The sequence below is a fragment of the Hypomesus transpacificus genome, chromosome 9 (assembly GCF_021917145.1).
Source record: "Hypomesus transpacificus isolate Combined female chromosome 9, fHypTra1, whole genome shotgun sequence".
Classification (NCBI taxonomy): Eukaryota; Metazoa; Chordata; class Actinopteri; order Osmeriformes; family Osmeridae; genus Hypomesus; species Hypomesus transpacificus.
In genome coordinates, this window is record NC_061068.1 from 13,939,182 (window position 1) to 13,956,757 (window position 17,576).

Consider the following 17,576-nt stretch of genomic DNA (forward strand, 5'->3'; position numbering starts at 1 on the left):
GAAAAACCTTTGAAGAAAAGTGTGAGTGATGTGTCGCTCTGACATATAACTGCGTCTGACTGAAGTACCCTCCCCTGAACACACTCAGGTGACTACTGACTGAAGTACCCCTCCCCTGAACACACTCAGGTGACTACTGACTGAAGTGCCCTCCCCTGAACACGCTCAGGTGACTACTGACTGAAGTGCCCTCCCCTGAACACACTCAGGTGACTACTGACTGAAGTACCCTCCCCTGAACACACTCAGGTGACTACTGACTGAAGTACCCTCCCCTGAACACACTCAGGTGACTACTGACTGAAGTACCCTCCCCTGAACACGCTCAGGTGACTACTGCTTTGGAGCTTTAGTTTAGAAGAGCGTCAGTTGGTAGATTTATTACTGTTAATGTTTGCCTTTTAACATTTGAATTAATTGAATGTTAGATGGTAGAAAATTGCCTTAATTTTGAACTTCATGTGTGGTTGCAAGTACCAACAGCAATTCTGGACAAGGTTCCTGGTTAATCGTGGTATGGCACAGCAAATGGATATAAATGGAACTGATTTGGCCACCTAAACGCAGGGCATCTGTGACCACATATCTTGTCTCAACATCATCTGACCTTTCAGTTGCAAACCAAACATTTGATTTACAGACCATCGCTCTCCTTTGTTTGAATTGTGAATCAGCTGGCACCATTAGCATAACTGGGAGTTAGTGTCACTTTGAGATCATTTCACGTATCCTAGAATTTAATCTTAAATCCCCCAGCCATAACCTTTCATCACATTGTTAACCATGAAGGGAAAGGCTGAAATAAGGCTTAAACTGTGAGTTTAGCTAGTAATTCTGTTGCAATTTTCATGTGCAATAAGCATATTGAATGCAAAGGTGATTCTAGTTCTAGGTCGTCTAGCGGCCTTACTTATATTAATATCACATGATGTGTATGCTATCACTACTGAGTGACCATGTTTACTGGCTGGGAAAATTGTTTATTTATCATGTTTAAATATTCGAAAAAAAACAAAAAACGATCTGCATCCGACCCCGCGTGGCTGGGAGTGAAAGGGATGTTCTCCCTTGGGCTCTCAGTGGCACGTGTTGCAGCCCTAAGCTACCTGGGCTAGCGGGCCTGCTGTCTTCGGAGAGGGTGTTTGTGCAGTCCACTAGTCCGGCACCAGGGGAGTCAACTGAATCTCCACATACTGCCCAGCGCTCAAAGCCACTGTTAAATTCCCTGCCTGACTTTATAAGGAGGACGACGTAACCGTGACGACAAACACCCGTTTCTGCTGCAAACAGTTTTTTGATGATCCTACCTGTAACCTTTGGTCACTTTGTGTGGATAAGTGGGTGAACATAATGTTATAACGACATTGGTATGACTCATATTAATTAATATAAAACAAAACAGCTCCCACCTCACAAATACATCAAATTCAAATGCAAAGAAAAGCATATACACAAACAAGACCAAGGTGCGTTCAAATGGCATAAATTGTGTGCTTTGCATTACATCTGTGCTTTATGTTTTCAGTAGGATTTTTATAATGCATTGTCTGGTTCAAATACAACAATACAGCATACATTTAGCTTTTTAATAGAACATTAATGGATCCTTAGAAAATCCTTCAGTTTTAATAACTGACTAGATTTGTTGAGGTAAAAAGGAGCTTGTGAGAGGAAATCTTTGCTTTTAATGAATCATGTGTTGGTTGTTTAGTTCGTAATAAACGTGAGAGGAATAGTTCTGTAATACATGTCTGCCCAGCAAAAATGTAGTTTTACAATGTGTCAACTTTTATTACATTGCTCTCATTTAAATAAAGTGACAAATATTGGTGTTCTAAGTCAACACAGCAGTTTGAAAATGTCAGCGTTTGAACACACATTAGGCCCCCACCAGCAATTAAGCTGATGCTGCTTGTATCAGTACCAGTGCCTGCCGTATTAAAGCAGGACCCAGGAGAATGAAGAGGAGTCTGGATCGCTGTTAGAAGCCAGCTTTATCCAGTCTTTAAGTACATGGCGTAAAAAAAAGCGTAGATATAAAACAAAAACAATTCAAACAGTGCAAATCATAATATCTCACAATCTTTACAAGAATGGAATCCATTGCTTGGGGGCAGAGGATAAGAAGGGGGGGGGGGTGGGGGGGAGGGTCCACTGGCTCCTCCTCATTCTGTTTGAACAGATATGGAAAAACTTCATGGCTGTCAGCAAAACTGTATATGACTTCTTCCACCCATCCAAAATCACAGAGGTAAATACAAACTGGCACAGGAGCTGGGGGACCAGGGGGGGAGTAGAGGAGAGAAATGTTCAGAGGGAGGAGGATGAAATGCAGGAAGGAGAGAAAGAGAGGAGAGGGAGGGGTGAGAGGAGGTAGAGGAGGGGAGGACACCGTTTGTCTTGGGGGGGGGGGTGGCCGTGGGAGGAAGGGAGGGAGAGGAGGGAGGAGGGAAGGAGAGAGAGGAGCAGGAGGAGGATTCAGGTCTCATGTCCTCCTGGTTCTAGAATGCTGGATCAGCCACTGTAGTGTGATATCTGAGGGGACACACAGAATTATTCTATTTAAATGATACTGTTGTTTGCAAAAATGTAAGTAGCTTTGGTATTTAAGTAGTAGTATGTAAGTATGACAAAGATTTGTAATTCTGTTCTGTGTAGCCAGACAGATATTTACCAATGTTGTCTTTTTCCTTGCAGGAGATAGAGTAACAGCAGATCTCTCTGTCCTGAATGGCTGACAAATTCCTGCGAGGAGCAACCAGGGCAGGAAGTGGAGAGAGAGAAAAGGAGAAAGAGAAGGAGAGAGAGAAGGAGAGACAAGTGGAGGTGGGGGTAGAGAGAGAGGGGGAAGTGGGGGTAGATGGTGAGTAGATTAACACTAAATCACAGTAGATAATTATCTATCACAGTGGATAGATAATCACAGCAACTTCAGTATAAAGACTATTTAATATACAAGCAGAAACAACTCCTTAACATCAAATACAAAAAATGTATGAGACGTTTTGTTTTTTAGGAAATAATAAGGAAGGAATAATAATAAAAATACTAACTGGTGTGGTTTTGGACATCAAAATAACATCAACTAGGCCATGGATTGGTTTACATCAAAACAAAGTTAAAGTCAATGAGTCATTCCATGTAATCTCCACCTAAAACAGGAAGTGAGTAATTTGATAGTTCACATCTTGATGTTCCAGACATGCTTTCATTCTGAAAACCTCAGAAGACTGTGCTTACATCCTCTCGATAAGTTCCTTCTCATCCAAGGCACCTGGAATGTCTCTCTTGTTCCCCAACACCAGCACCTGAGAGACAGAAGCACCGAACAGGAACCATGTTAGGAAACCAAAAATGGTGTTCTAGTGCTATAAAACCACTCCGTCGCAGCATCACTCACATACTAAATTTAACATTTAATTCCATTTGATCATCTGTCATATTTTATGTGAATTCTGTCATCCTATTTTGTCTGGAATTTTGCTACTTATTCTTCCAAATAAGCCTTATATGTAAACTAGTGCACAGTGATGCAGTTGGTGACACAGATTTCTAGAATTGTAGATAGATAGTGCAGTGCCTGTGATGCAGCTGGTGATGACAGTTATTCTCAGTGCCTTTGGTACCTATATTTCTCAGATCAGCTATTCTAGACACTTATGCACATCATAAAGGCCATTTCTCATTATTTCAAACAAATTGCCAATGCTCTAGTACATTCACGCAAATAATTAAATAGCCTTTATTTGTCTGCTGTTTCATACATTATCAATTGCTTATGTAATGTTGATCAAATTGTATTATATTGGTTCTATGTTAAATTGTCTTACCACCACAAACTTACACAAATTTAGTTCATAACAGAAGTCATTACATGCACAATGGTTGAGGTCAAAATCACCATACAGCTCTTGCATGTACAGTTCTGCCCCAAAAAGAATCTTCTGGGGGGAACATGCCCCCAGACCCACATAGTTTTGCTGGGTCCCAGGAAAAATAAGATTTGCCCCTGTTGCAGAGTGCCCAGTTCTTGAGATGGTCATGGGAAACTAATTTGTAATACATACACAAACAGCCAGAGATTCCTGACATTATTAGAGACACAGGCACTGATACAAAGCTAAACGAAGTTTAATGTAACTCCAGAGAGCTGAAACTGCATCTCTCTCTGCATGCCTGCGCTAACGGGCTTCTCATCTATTAGAATTACCAAACCAGGCTAATGAGAGTGGATGAGTGTAGGGGAATATGGCCGAACCCTGTTCATCCATCTTGGTTTGGTTTCAAAAGGCTCCCAACCTCACTAATCCCAAATCTACCTGTTGTTGGTCAGGACAGGGCAGTTACATGGACTGTTCTCCCCCAAACACACCTGCCTACTTCTACAGCCTACCCACCATTCAACTTGTGTGGTTGTGATAGGTTGATGCTTTGGCCATTCTTAGTCAACTAAGTATTCCACAGGAGTTGGGTGATCTGTCGGGTCAGAGTTCAGGTATTGCTTGTGAAGCATATCCAACTTGAATGAATCCTAATAAAATATGTCAACTTCACTTCATATTATATTACTCGGCCCAATTACTGTACTTTAAAATGGGGGGGGGACTATGCATGCTTAAATACTGTAATTCCTAGATGTTTCATGATGTATGGATCTGAATATTGTTTCATTTAGTGAGTTTGTTCTTTGACCTCATAGACCTTGTTTTCAGTGTCCAATGTGCTTCAGAGCTAGATATACATAAAGGCACTGAACAAATGCTTATGGGTAACACATCTGACAGCACCATGAGTCAACCTGACGTTATGGTGCTGCTTCCCAGTCATGTCGAGGTATCAGCAGGTGATCAAAACGTCTTCAACCCCCCCTTCCTTCCACCTGCGCCTCCCTCTCCCTTGGTAAGCTATCCATCCTGTATAGATTTCACTACTGTGTCCTTCAAATGGTTGCCCTTGTCGATACATCTCTCACCCTCCCTCCCTTCCTCCGCTTGGAGGGGCTTGGACATCTGCAGTCTTTGCAACTAGTCATTCTCCTTCCTCCTATCCCATTCATTCCTCCCCCTCTCCATCATCCTCCCCCATTAATTCCTCCCCTGTTCATTCCTTCCCTCTCCTTCCTCCTCCCCCATTCATTCCTTTCCCTCAGAGTTTTCTTGCGTTTTTTCCTTTTGTCATCATACCCTACACTCTTTTTCTACCCCCTTAGCCCCCCCTTTCTTCTTTTCTCTCTCCCCGTCGATAAATCAGAACCCCAGTTCTACGGTCATCACTCAGACACACATTCATTATTCATGTCTGTGCTGAAGAGTCTGTGTGTGTGTAAGGACAAGACAGCTGTCACAGCGTGGATCATCTTCATGTTAGAACGAGCCTCTGTGAGGCGACAGCAGCAGACTGTCATTGCTGCTAGCTGGTGTCTTGCATGCTACACAGCTGCTAACTGGTTTCTTGGTACGCGACACAACTGTTGCTACACGGCTGCTAGCTCGTGTCTTGCATGCTACATGGCTGCTAGCTGGTGTCTTGGTACGCGACACGACTGTTGCTACACGGCTGCTAGCTCGTGTCTTGCATGCTACACGGCTGCTAGCTGATGTCTTGTATGCTACATGGCTGCTAGCTGGTGTATTGTATGCTACATGGCTGCTAGCTGGTGTCTTCTATGCAACATGTCTGCTAGCTGATGTCTTGTATGCTACACGGTGGCTAGCTGGTGTCTTGTATGCTACATGGCTGCTAGCTGATGTCTTGTATGCTACACGGTGGCTAGCTGGTGTCTTGTATGCTACATGGCTGCTAGCTGGTGTCTTGTATGCTACATGGCCTCCTGACCAGCAGCATATAACTAAAGCATATAACATTAGTCTAAAGTCTAAAACGATTCAACTGACACACCAAAGGGGACTCTATCCACACAGCCACAGCAACTTTGCCAATACTGAAAATACAGTACAATCATTTCATCACAACAGTCAACATGGAGCATGTGTGTCTTGTTAGGTCAATATTAGAGCATGATCCAGGGGCTGTCCACTCACCGGGATGCCCTGGAGCTGGGGCTTGTCTAGGAGGTTGTGCAGCTCATTCTTGGAGGCTTCGATCTTCTCCTGGTCTGCTGCGTCCACCATGTAGCTGAGTAGGGCAGAGAGAAGAGAGCGAACATCAAAACTGTGAATAAGTGAACAGTGAATGAATAGTACACGGGGTATACATATATCGCTCTGGATAAGAGCGTCTGCTAAATGACTAAATGTAAAATGTAAATGTACATCATTTTGTGGATTAGATGTATGGTTAGTGGTCACAGAGGTGTGTGTGTATGTGTCTGTGTACTTACACTATTGCACTGACTCCTCGACAGTACCTCTCCCACATACTACGGAATCGAGGCTGGCCTCCGATATCCCACAGCTGCAGAAATACAAAACACACATTTAGAACCAGTACACACACACATATACTCCTGCAGAAACACAAAACACACACATCTAGACACACTTATAGTCCCGCACAAATGGAAAACACACACGTGGGAACCCATGTACACAAACCTCTTGCTTTTTCCACCAATGATTCATTACTCAAATCCCAGAGCAGACAGATAAACATTAAAGTCCGTTCCATCAAGGACAGAGACCACAGGTTTGCATCCCCACGGACACCATGAGCAGGGCTGGCCGCCTGTCACAGACGAGGGCCACGGGGCCTCGGAGGGAAACCACACCCTCCCCTCGTCCCGGCACCAGGACGCCCGGCAGCACTCACCTTAATGGTGACGTTGCCCTTGGTGATCTTCCTCATGTTGAAGCCCACTGTGGGGATCATGTCCTCGCTGAACTGTCCCGACTAGGGGACGGGGAGAGAGAGAGAGAGAGAGAGAGACGGAGAGGAGAGAGAGGGGATAGAGATTGAGGGAGAGAGGAAATTACAGTGAGAAGGAAAGAGAAAGTGGGAGAGGGAGAGCAATAAAAATGGGTTAGGGAGAGAGAGAAACAGTTAAGGGGAAAAGGTGTGGACAAAATATGGAGATGAGGTGTTAGTGTTAGAGAACGGAGGAGGGGAGGGATAGAAGGGAAGTAGAGAGAGATTAAAAACAATAATGTTTTTGTCAATAGTGAGACAGTACTGATGACGAACCGTGGTTGCTTTATCAATGTGTGAAAATAATAATCCACCCCTACCAAGATGCACATGTATCCAAACATACTGCTTGTTTACAATGACCCTAAAACCAGGTCGAGCGTTTAGAGGTGGTAAGCTCCTGAGCATGAGAAGGATGAAGGAGATCATAAAAGGAGCATTTCCTGGACAAAAACCATTCTCCAGGGGAAACTATGTCTGACCATGTTCCAGTAAGCTGTAGGCCACACACTACACCAAAAAGAGGAAGAGAGACAGGGAATTTTCACTGGGAATAAATTGTGTTGAACAATTGGCTTTGTCATTAAATGAAGCTATTTTTCAGCTCTGGAAACACAAAATACCATTAACATCAATCTCCTTGCACCGTTCCTCAAGTCAAGCTATTACTGTCATTAGAAAACAGGTTCCTTCATCAGTCACCTGACGCTCTTTCAAGCTTTCTCAATCCATACCAACCAGGAAGTCAAGTGCAGCAGCAAAAGGCCAGTTTGTGTTATTGACATATTCACACCACTTTGTCACTGCACACAGGTGGAATAGCTTTCTCTTCTCCAACTGCAGCTTTACTTCCATTTGAAGAATTGCAGCTTTCGACAAGACAAATGCATGACGTGGGTTTTGCCCATCCTGTAACGATATTTAATCAGGACTCTGCTAGGCATTTTATTACAAATGAACCTGCGATGCAAAGACTCTCACAGTTCAATACTGAAAGAGAGAGAGATGGCTTGCTTGGATACCTGAAGAAAAATAGATTAAAAAAAATAGTCAGTGACAGGCACCTTGATGGGAAACCTCTTTGAACCTTGTGGATTGTACAATAGTAAAACTAAGAGCTGGAAAGCTACTGGATGGAAGTGCTTGAGTAGACAGCTATGGCTGTAATCCCCTCTGGACCTGTGAAATGATATGAACTCATAGTGCTGGGCTTTCTCCGTATGCTCAGGGGGTTCTTTTAAGATAGTTCAGGTTATTTTGATATAGATTTAAAAAATAAAAGGACAATGTACAAGCACACACCTGACTCATCATCACACTGACAAAGACTTCAGTAATAATTACACCACTGGAACAGTTTAGACACTCCTCTCCCTAATACACCTCTTTTCCTCTTTGCCAAACTGCATTCAAACAAGCTATCTGCCTCCAGGCTCTTAGTCATGAAGCCAGACAGTTTAAGGACACTTTCCTGTAACTCTTTAGGAGTGTGATGACAAGAATGAGACACACACAGACCTTCACAATAAGAGTCCAGATAGGACAACGACACCAACAAGGATGACTCACCCCACCCCAATGAAGCATCTCCCATCCTGTGGGTGAGTAGGAACACTGCCCAGTGCCCTCTAATGCTGGGCCCTCGGACATGACATCACAAGTCCAGCCTTTAAACCACCTGGGCTTGGTCAGAGGGAGAGGAGAGCAGAAGAGAGTGGACCTACTATGATCTGTCTGGCTGTGCTGCTAGAGGCCCAGTTGTCTTTCAGACTGCCAGTGGATGATGCAACATGTGTGTGACCATGTCTAGATATACAGGAGGGTCTGGACCTCTATTCACACTTGGCTCTCTCTGTCTTCAATGGTGGTTTCAGTCTTTTGGACCTTACTCTGTATATTAATGTAGCTTTTAGCTGGGAAGTACAATTTCACTCTATACTATGTGGAGAAGAAATGTTGAGATATTAAGGGGCAACTTTGTATTTTGACCAGTCAAAGTGTCTCTGCATTTAAGTTACTTAAGAGTTGAGCATGTGCCCCCTTTGCTGTTTTTGGAAGGCTGACTATCCTTCACAGAATTTTTACATTTGAGTTATGTCCATTTTTACTCTCACATTTATCTCAGTGCTTATAGTAAATCTAATTTGTGACAGACAATGTTCACTTAGGATTGTTAGCTTAATTATCAACTGTATTAGACAGCACAAAACTCAATGAGCAAAGTTAAGAGTTTTAGATATTGACCAGCATCTATCAAATCTTTTGACTGACTTGCTAACTCCATCCACCAGCCGAGTAATATGATCCAAAGGTATTCTCTTTGTCCAGTTGTTGTTTGGAGTAGACAGAGACAAGGGCCAATGTAAATGTATGTGTGCTCTAAAACGTGTGACTGGACATAGACAACCTTTTCCTGTTCCCTCCTGGTTTTATGTGTGCTTGCAGAATAGAGTCCCCAGCTATACCAAGGTAGGCTAATGCACATTCTTGGAGTATTTGAAAAGCGATCTCGTTTGTGTGCGGTAGCTTAATTATAGAAAACTGGGCTGTTCAATGTTGCACGTCTCGTTTCCCGACAGCATCACTGATGTCGTCATCATACGCGCATCATGTGGTGTCTCAGTAGTTAGTACACTATAGGGTCATTAAACGGCCATTTATTCCAAATTACAAATAGAAAAATATTTTGGGGTGATAAAATAGTTTCAGCTTTATCGACAGGGAGCTAGTGCTACATACTTGTTTTCATTTAGAAAAATGCTTCCCTTACGATCGGAGCTCAATCACGGGATCGCCACATAGTCCAGTCAGTCATAAATCGATGCACCCATACAATCTAAAACACTGAAATTACCGCTATAACGTTGACGAAGGTGGTCTTCCCCGAATACTGCAAACCGACCAGTGTTAATTCCATCTCCTCCTTCCAAAACAGCGCTTTAAACCAGTCCAAAAGCTTATTAAACAAGGCAATCATCTTGAGATAGCGCCTAGGTGGACTCGTAGCAAAATATCAGCTGACTCTTCACCGCCTCGGCGAATATGAGAGAGGAATGTGAAGATGTAGACTTTCCGTTCCAATCTTGGACAATCAAAATGTGTGAGACTATGTTACGTATGTTGTCGTTAACAAATGTTAAACGCTCCCGGCAATATTTCCTTACTGTCTGTATAAAATTGGTTACGTTTGCCCTTCCTCATTGGGTGGGGTTACGATAGATCCATGCACAGCTGATTCGAAACAATGCGTGGAGAGGGGCGCATTGACGGAGCTACAGCAAGTTGAGGGGTTCATTCGCTGTATGGCGATCCCTGCTGGAGGGTAGACCGTACCGCACTGTGGATTTGCTCCAAATGGGTCCGCCTCTAACTCTATGGTCCGCCTGCTGGCAGATAAACTGTGGTTACAAAATATTGCATTTTGCTGTTTAACGCTACAGATTCGTCAAAATATTTTTCTCAACGCCAGAAAACCAAAATCGAAAAGGACCTGAAATGTTACAGAAAAAACGACAGAATAAACACAATACATAATCATAATGCATGACCGTACACGTTTTGTAACTTTGATATAGGCCTACTGAAAGCGAGGTTTGATGGCCGAGTTGGCTATCATCAGTGTCAAACGCGAAACTGACAGATAGGGAAGTGAGTTGACATCGTCATATTTCACAACAGCAAGCAGATGGGGATAGCCAGTTCGGCGCAAGCAAAATGAAAAACACCATCAAAATTAAATGAACACTGCATCGCTAAGTAAGTGCATGTTGACATTGTTATGTTACCTTTACGTATTTTGCTTGTTGGACACGTGTTAAAAAAACACGGACTCCAAACTCATTGTCAGCTATTAGCTAGTTAGCGGCGAGCAAAAGCTGCCAGCAAAAGCCGAAAAAGCGTATCAGGCTGGCAACAAACAAAGTGATTCGACTTCTCAATAATGTAATTATTAATGTCTAGATAAGACTAATTGACCAAATACAAGGTTTAAAAGTACCTAGCTGCGTTTGTGTTAACATCAAGCTAGCTCGCTATTAGGCTATTCATTGAACTTGAAATACAAGTCCAGCCTAGGTTACATTTACTCTATGCTGTGTTTTTGGAATAGCCTCCCATTTTTTGTTTGCCCTCTCCAACTTTAAACAGAGGATGCACAATGTTTTCTCGCTTGACGTCGACCCAAGACCTTTAAAACAACCCAGCGAGTCTGACTTGACTTGCCAGAACGTTTTTGAGAAGTAACACAGCTAACCATGGGGACTACACTCAGTGAGCCGTGCATTTATGACAAATTGTCAGAAAGTATTGATATCCTGCGCCAGTCGGGTTATCGGTACGGCATGTCGGAGAGTGAGATTGAGAAGTTTATAAAGCAGGTCCTGGAAACGAACGAACCCAGGAGAGACCCACCCCAGTTCCCCATCCTAAGAGCCACTGTTAAGGTAAGACAATGGTACGATTAGTTGCTTAAAATACACACACACACAACCTAGTAATATCATTTACATATAACGAGCCAAACACCTTTATTCATAATTATTCATGTGTTTATACAGTTCCCACGATAAGGCAATTTACCGTATACCAGACATCAAATCCATCATGATGACCTTTTACAATATATGGAAGACAAACTTGTGGTGTCGTCCTAGTTTGTGGTGGTGGTGGTCCTGGTTTTAGGGGTGGTGCTGGCCTTCTCTTACCCCCAGAGCCCCCCCCAGCTGGGGCTCATCAACATGGGGGGCCACAACTGGTCCTCCCCCCTCAGTCACGTTCGCCTGCTGGCTCTGCCCATCGCCAAGAAGTACAACCTGCAAGGTACTACCCCCTCTAGACTGTAGGTTCAAGGTTCACTGCACTTTAACCAAGCTAAAGGAAACATGTACAGTAGATGTTTTTGCTGAAATATTAACCCTGCTGTAAGTTCACATACTCTATGCCAGCTGTGTTGTGGAGCAACGTCTTCTTCTCCGGTTTAGTGGAGGACAAATCCTACATGCATTACTGGTGTGTTTCCTCTTTCTGCCTGTTTCTGCGTTGAGTTGTTTAACTACTGAACCACGTCCCCCCCCACACACACACACAAGTAACTGCTACCAACCAGGACCTTAGACAACCTGGTCTATGACCTAGTGGCATTTTGTTAGTTATGACGTTGATCGTGTGTCCGTGTGTGTGTCCGTGTGTGCATGTGTACTTGTATATATGTGTGTGTGTTCCTGTGTGTGTGCGTGTGTGTGTACCTGTTTGTGTGTATGTGTATACCTGTGTGTGTGTTCCTGTGTGTGTGTGTTTGTACATGTGTGTGTGTGTGTGTGTGTGCGTGCGTGTACCTGTCTGTGCGTGTGTGTGTCCACAGGGTTCCATGAGTGGTGGAGTGCGGGGGCCGTGAGGCAGGGCCTGGTGAACTGTTCGGGCTGTGCGGAAGTGTCCTCGGTGCTGGAGGTCCCAGACACCCTGAGGGAGTCTGGAGCGCTGCGCCGCGGGCCCCAGCCCGTCCTGCTCAAGGTGACCCACCACCGGAGAGAAGGCCAAGCTGACGTGGCGCCGTGTTTGAAACGGTTTAGTGTAGACGCCTCGTGATGAGGGTCGAGCTTCTTTTCTGCTTGTGCGTTTACTGCCAAGTTTTTATGTTAATTTATGTTTAGGGAAATATCACAATGGTAGGTTATTCCTGCTGCATTAAACCCTTGTTAATGGTGATTTGATTTATCCAAATATTGTTTCCCTTTGCATTCAGTTTGTCCCAGCAGGGCCCACTTCCCTTTCTCTTGTATAATTGTGGTATTAACACTAATAGGGTTGGTTGTTAGGGGATTAGCACGAGCCTCACAAGATGGTGGCTGCATGCAACGCGGCGTGATGTAGCTTTGCGTACTCTCTATACCCACAAGTCCCAGCTAGCAGTGGAGGGATGGTTATGATCTACTAATGAGGACAGAACTGTAGCACAGATGTTCATGGGATTAGATGCTTATAGTTTTGTTCTACCCTAAGCAGGTTTTATCAACCATAAGTGCCAATAGTTTGTTTAGTTCAGTAATGTTCAGTTCTATTTACTTGATTGATCCTGAACATTTTAATAGCAGGCATTTATAAGTAAATCTCAACCCCATCCCCCTTTGGATAAAAGTAAATACATCAATATATTTGATGAGAAGGACTTTTGGTGTAGTAGTAGTAAATCATTTTATTGTAATAACATGTTGAGTTTATTCTTCATTCATCTTTTGTGAAGCAGCTTTTTGATTTGTGCCTTAAGCTTGTGTGTGTAAGATCCGTTAACTTAAATGTGTGTACGTGTGTGTGTGTGTGTGTCTGTGTGTCTGTCTGTCTGTATGTGTGTGTGTGTCTGTATGTGTGTGTGTGTTGCAGGGAGGAGAGACTCTGCTGGTGCAGAGGCAGCAGTTGGAGGAGCTGTACTCAGCCCACTCCAGCTCCATGTCCATCCTGCTGGAGGAGGACAGTCTGCTGCCGCAGGACCAAGGGTTCCCCCAGGGCCCGGCCAACTTCACCCTGCTCTGGTACAGTTTAGGGCCCGGCCAACTTCACCCTGCTCTGGTACAGCTTAGGGCCTGGCCAACTTCACCCTGCTCTGGTACAGCTTAGGGCCCGGCCAACTTCACCCTGCTCTGGTACAGCTTAGGGCCCGGCCAACTTCACCCTGCTCTGGTACAGCTTAGGGCCCGGCCAACTTCACCCTGCTCTGGTACAGCTTAGGGCCCGGCCAACTTCACCCTGCTCTGGTACAGCTTAGGGCCCGTCCAGCAGTGTTCAGTAGGGTTCAGCTGTATGAGAAGGTTGTGTTCATGAAAACTGGGGGGGTTGAGCTGGGCTCCTTGTTAAGGCATATTCAGTATGTAGTTTGACGGGAAGTGTCTTGTTCCTTCCTGTCCTTGACCCTGTCAGGAGGTTCCATTCTGGAGCCAGGGAGAAGGTGTTGAGGTGGCTCTTCCCCAAGGCAGAGCTCTGCCCCCTTCTGGACAGCGCTGGAACTACACTGCAGCGATGCCTGGTCACTCACAGTGCTAATTCTCAGAGCAGGGTGAGTTTGGAGCGTGTGTGACAGGTGTGTTTGACAGGTGTGTGTGTGACAGGTGTGCGTGTGTGATAGTTGTGTGTGTGTGTGTACTGCAGGGAGTCAGAGTTCTTGGCTGGCTGGTGGTAGGAGAAGGCTTGCCCACTGTCAGAGTGCTCCCCGTGCATCGCTGTCAGAAACACTGCAGCTCCTTCAACCTCTGGCTGGGCCCTGGAGACATGGGTGAGAACACGCACACACACATACACACACACACCCACACATACTGTGATTAGGGCTTGAACTAGGACACACTCAGACAGAAACACTCGTACCATGCAAGCCAACACACGCACACTGAATATCACAATCTCACTGCCTCACAGATACACGCCCTATTACAAAGACAGTAGCTGTGGATCCGTCAGTAGCCCTCAGATGTTGTAAGTCTGCGTGATGCTTCCGGCTCGGCGTGACGTGAGGTCATGCCCCCTCTGTGAAGGGGGTACATGTCTGGATCAAGGGGCCTCTACATTCAGATGGCTGTGAGTCAGTCTGCTAACGTCAGACAGACCACGGCTTCTTCTTAAAGATCTTGTCATTCGAGCGCATGCAGCCAGCTGCCATTTATGAGCTGATCGGTTTAACAACTGCAAAGGGTGAATAGTTACAGGGAACACACCAATTCACCCCCCCACCCCCCCACATATTTCCTATCAGTTATCACTGACCTGCCTCAGTCATCATTGACCTGCCTCAGTCATCACTGACCTGCCACAGTCATCTCTGACCTGCCTCAGTTATCACTGACCTGTCTCAGTCATCTCTGATCTGCCTCAGTTATCACTGACCTGCCTCACTCATCTCTGACCTGCCTCACTCATCTCTGACCTGCCTCAGTTATCACTGACCTGTCTCAGTCATCTCTGACCTGCCTCAGTCATCTCTGACCTGCCTCACTCATCACTGACCTGCCTCACTCATCTCTGACCTGCCTCAGTTATCACTGACCTGTCTCAGTCATCTCTGTCCTGCCTCAGTTATCACTGACCTGCCTCACTCATCTCTGACCTGCCTCACTCACCTCTGACCTGCCCCATACTATATGCCTATTGTCAGTTCTCTTCATGGCTGTTTACCTCTTAGGTTTACAGGTACATATATATTTTAGATATGTTTCAGTCAAGTCAACACAGTAAAGCATATTAATGTCCATATTCCTGTTCTTCACTCTTGACCTTGTTCCTCTCCAGTGTATGCCGACCCCCGCTACTGGCAGATGGAGCTGTTCCCCGGGAGAGGCCAGAACATCGTCTGTGACGGCTCCGCCTTCTGAGGGAGGAGGGGACGCCCTCGCCCCTGACAACCACAGAAGAAGAGAGGGAGAAGAGGGAGACAGAACCTGTCCTCAAAATCCCTTCTTTCTTTCCAGAAGCCCACAACTCTCTCGGTGGCATCTGATACGAGCGACTTGCTCTGGAGACACAGGCTGATTGGAGCTTCGACACGTCCAGGGCTCGTCCCGCCCCGCTGGAGGCCTGGATGCAGAACCTGCGCACTCACTCGGAACACGAGCCAGCGCTCACGCTCGCTGGATCAACGTTCTCCTAATAAAGGCTGCTTGCAGAACGCCATCAACCCCTCTATACCGAGCTAGCCCTAACTAGTTAGTTAAATCCTCCTTTTCTACACCAGTGTCTTCTCCAACGTTCTCCCCAGCCAGATCCACGACACTCATCACGACTTCCACTCCTATGTCCACTGAAGCCATTCACTAACTGTGTCATCATCCCAAACGAAGGCCACAGATCCTGGATGCTGATGCTGATTCGCAGATCCAAAGTCACAGGTGTGGTTTCTCAGTGGTACTTGGAGGCGGTAACCTGGCAGGCCTCACCGGACGAGGGCTCCTAAGAGGAGAGCTGCTGGGAGGGGAAAGGCTTTCAGACAAGTCGTCCTGCCTGTCAGCATGTTAGACCTTTTGTCAGTTCAAGGTGTCCTATTGTGGTGGAATCGAATAGAATTACAGGGGACATTCCAGAATGGAATGTTTGCATTTGTTCATGTTTTTGTATTTCTTCTCCTGAAACAGATTTTTTTTTAAGTTTTCACAGTGAGGGATGTGTGACATGCATGATTGTGATCATTCTGGCATTGGCAAATCATTTTTATTATTTGTAAAATGTTCAGTTCACTAAGGTGTAATTACTTACAAGCAGTGTATGTATTTAGCAGAGCTGGCTGCCATCTGCATTTGTATGAGTTTTTATTTTTTATTTTTCAAATACTTTTTTGGTGTTTTTCTGATTCTTGTCCCTTCCACAGTGAAAGCACTTTATCTTGCATTGGTTAACTGATTGATTGCCCTTGTTGAATATGTTGCACGGTATTTCAAGATGTCACACCTTGTCACGTCCTTTGAATGGGTCAGCCATTTTCTTTCTCTTTCACAGACCACTTGTTAATGCATTCTTAACACTTATCTTAAGTTACTATTTTACACATTTTCAGGTTATAACATGAACTACCATACCGTCACCTTTACACAGACATTATTGCAGAACCTTTTAGCCAAATATCATTATAATCCAAATATTGAGTGTTTAGGCTGGATTTTTACAAGGGGCTTTTGTTTTTCAGTACTGCTTTTTATTATCTGTTGTGAGAGTCAAGTGGATGGGAGTGCACCAGATGTGATTGTAACCCTGGACAGGTTCAGGAGCCAGGCTGGATGTCAGCGATGCAGAGGAGCCAGGCTGGATGTCAGCGATGCAGAGGAGCCAGGCTAGATGTCAGCGATGCAGAGGAGCCAGGCTGGATGTCAGCGATGCAGAGGAGCCAGGCTGGATGTCAGCGATGCAGAAGAGCCAGGCTGGATGTCAGCGATGCAGAGGAGCCAGGCTGGATGTCAGCGATGCAGAGGAGCCAGGCTGGATGTCAGCGATGCAGAGGAGCCAGGGTGGTGTAGCCCTGGTGGGGATGCATCTACGTTCCGCTGGCTAAGTGAACCCGGTTCTTCAGTAAGACCCTTTCATGGAGGGCGTTCTTGGTGTTTCCTGATCTCAGTGCTGGGATTGGCCCCGTGTTCTCAAAAAGGACTGTGCCCCAACAAAAAGTCCTTCATTACGGTGGGTTCCAGTGTCTTCTGTCTAACCGATAGGCCTTTTGGAATGTTGTTTTTTTAATGTTATTTTTGCTGCTCAGATATTAGTTTGGATCAAGGCTGCTCTGTATCAGTTGATTACTGAAGGTTCCGACAGTACCTTGGATCCAAACTTGCCTTTTCTTCGTAAGCCTTAATGCGATTACATTGGTTTTTACCTGCTTTCAATCTTTCTTTTTATTCAAACGTGTCGTTTATTTTAGCCTTGAGCATCATTCAAGTTAAACAAAGAACAGGGACATGCATAGAAAGTTAAAACATGTTATCTTTCAAACTAGGATGTCATATGTTTCAGTCACGAAAAAAAACTTAAGATAGGCCTACTATATTTTTTTTGTTGATTTAGCCACTTTAGTTTACAAATCTAGATACTTATTGTTACTAATTATTTTTTGTTAGTTTTTTAATCCAGTATCAAACGTGCAATGAAGATGTATAAAATGGGATGTTGATTTAACTGTAGTTTCGTCAGGCGCAGAATGTTTGGATAATGTTTCTAAATAAAACGTTCTACACCCATGTTTGACGTTG

General features: G+C 44.8%; 2 protein-coding genes across 2 annotated transcripts; one reads left to right on the plus strand and one right to left on the minus strand.

The window, feature by feature from the left end:
• Nucleotides 1-983: 983 nt before the first annotated feature.
• Nucleotides 984-10,176, minus strand: arl8a (ADP-ribosylation factor-like 8A). The gene is made up of 7 exons (XM_047025879.1): nucleotides 9,719-10,176; nucleotides 6,769-6,849; nucleotides 6,341-6,414; nucleotides 6,042-6,135; nucleotides 3,241-3,308; nucleotides 2,675-2,745; nucleotides 984-2,535 (listed from the first exon to the last, which is right to left on the minus strand). Exons 1-7 carry the CDS (start codon nucleotides 9,839-9,841, stop codon nucleotides 2,486-2,488), a joined length of 561 nt encoding a protein of 186 aa, XP_046881835.1. The 5' UTR covers nucleotides 9,842-10,176; the 3' UTR covers nucleotides 984-2,485.
• A 132-nt stretch (nucleotides 10,177-10,308) lies between these two features.
• c9h6orf89 (chromosome 9 C6orf89 homolog) lies at nucleotides 10,309-17,564 on the plus strand. Its single transcript, XM_047025847.1, has 8 exons — nucleotides 10,309-10,620; nucleotides 11,011-11,306; nucleotides 11,517-11,682; nucleotides 12,224-12,372; nucleotides 13,240-13,388; nucleotides 13,774-13,909; nucleotides 14,002-14,125; nucleotides 15,136-17,564. Exons 2-8 carry the CDS (start codon nucleotides 11,118-11,120, stop codon nucleotides 15,216-15,218), a joined length of 996 nt encoding a protein of 331 aa, XP_046881803.1. The 5' UTR covers nucleotides 10,309-10,620; nucleotides 11,011-11,117; the 3' UTR covers nucleotides 15,219-17,564.
• The last annotated feature ends 12 nt before the right edge of the window (nucleotides 17,565-17,576 follow it).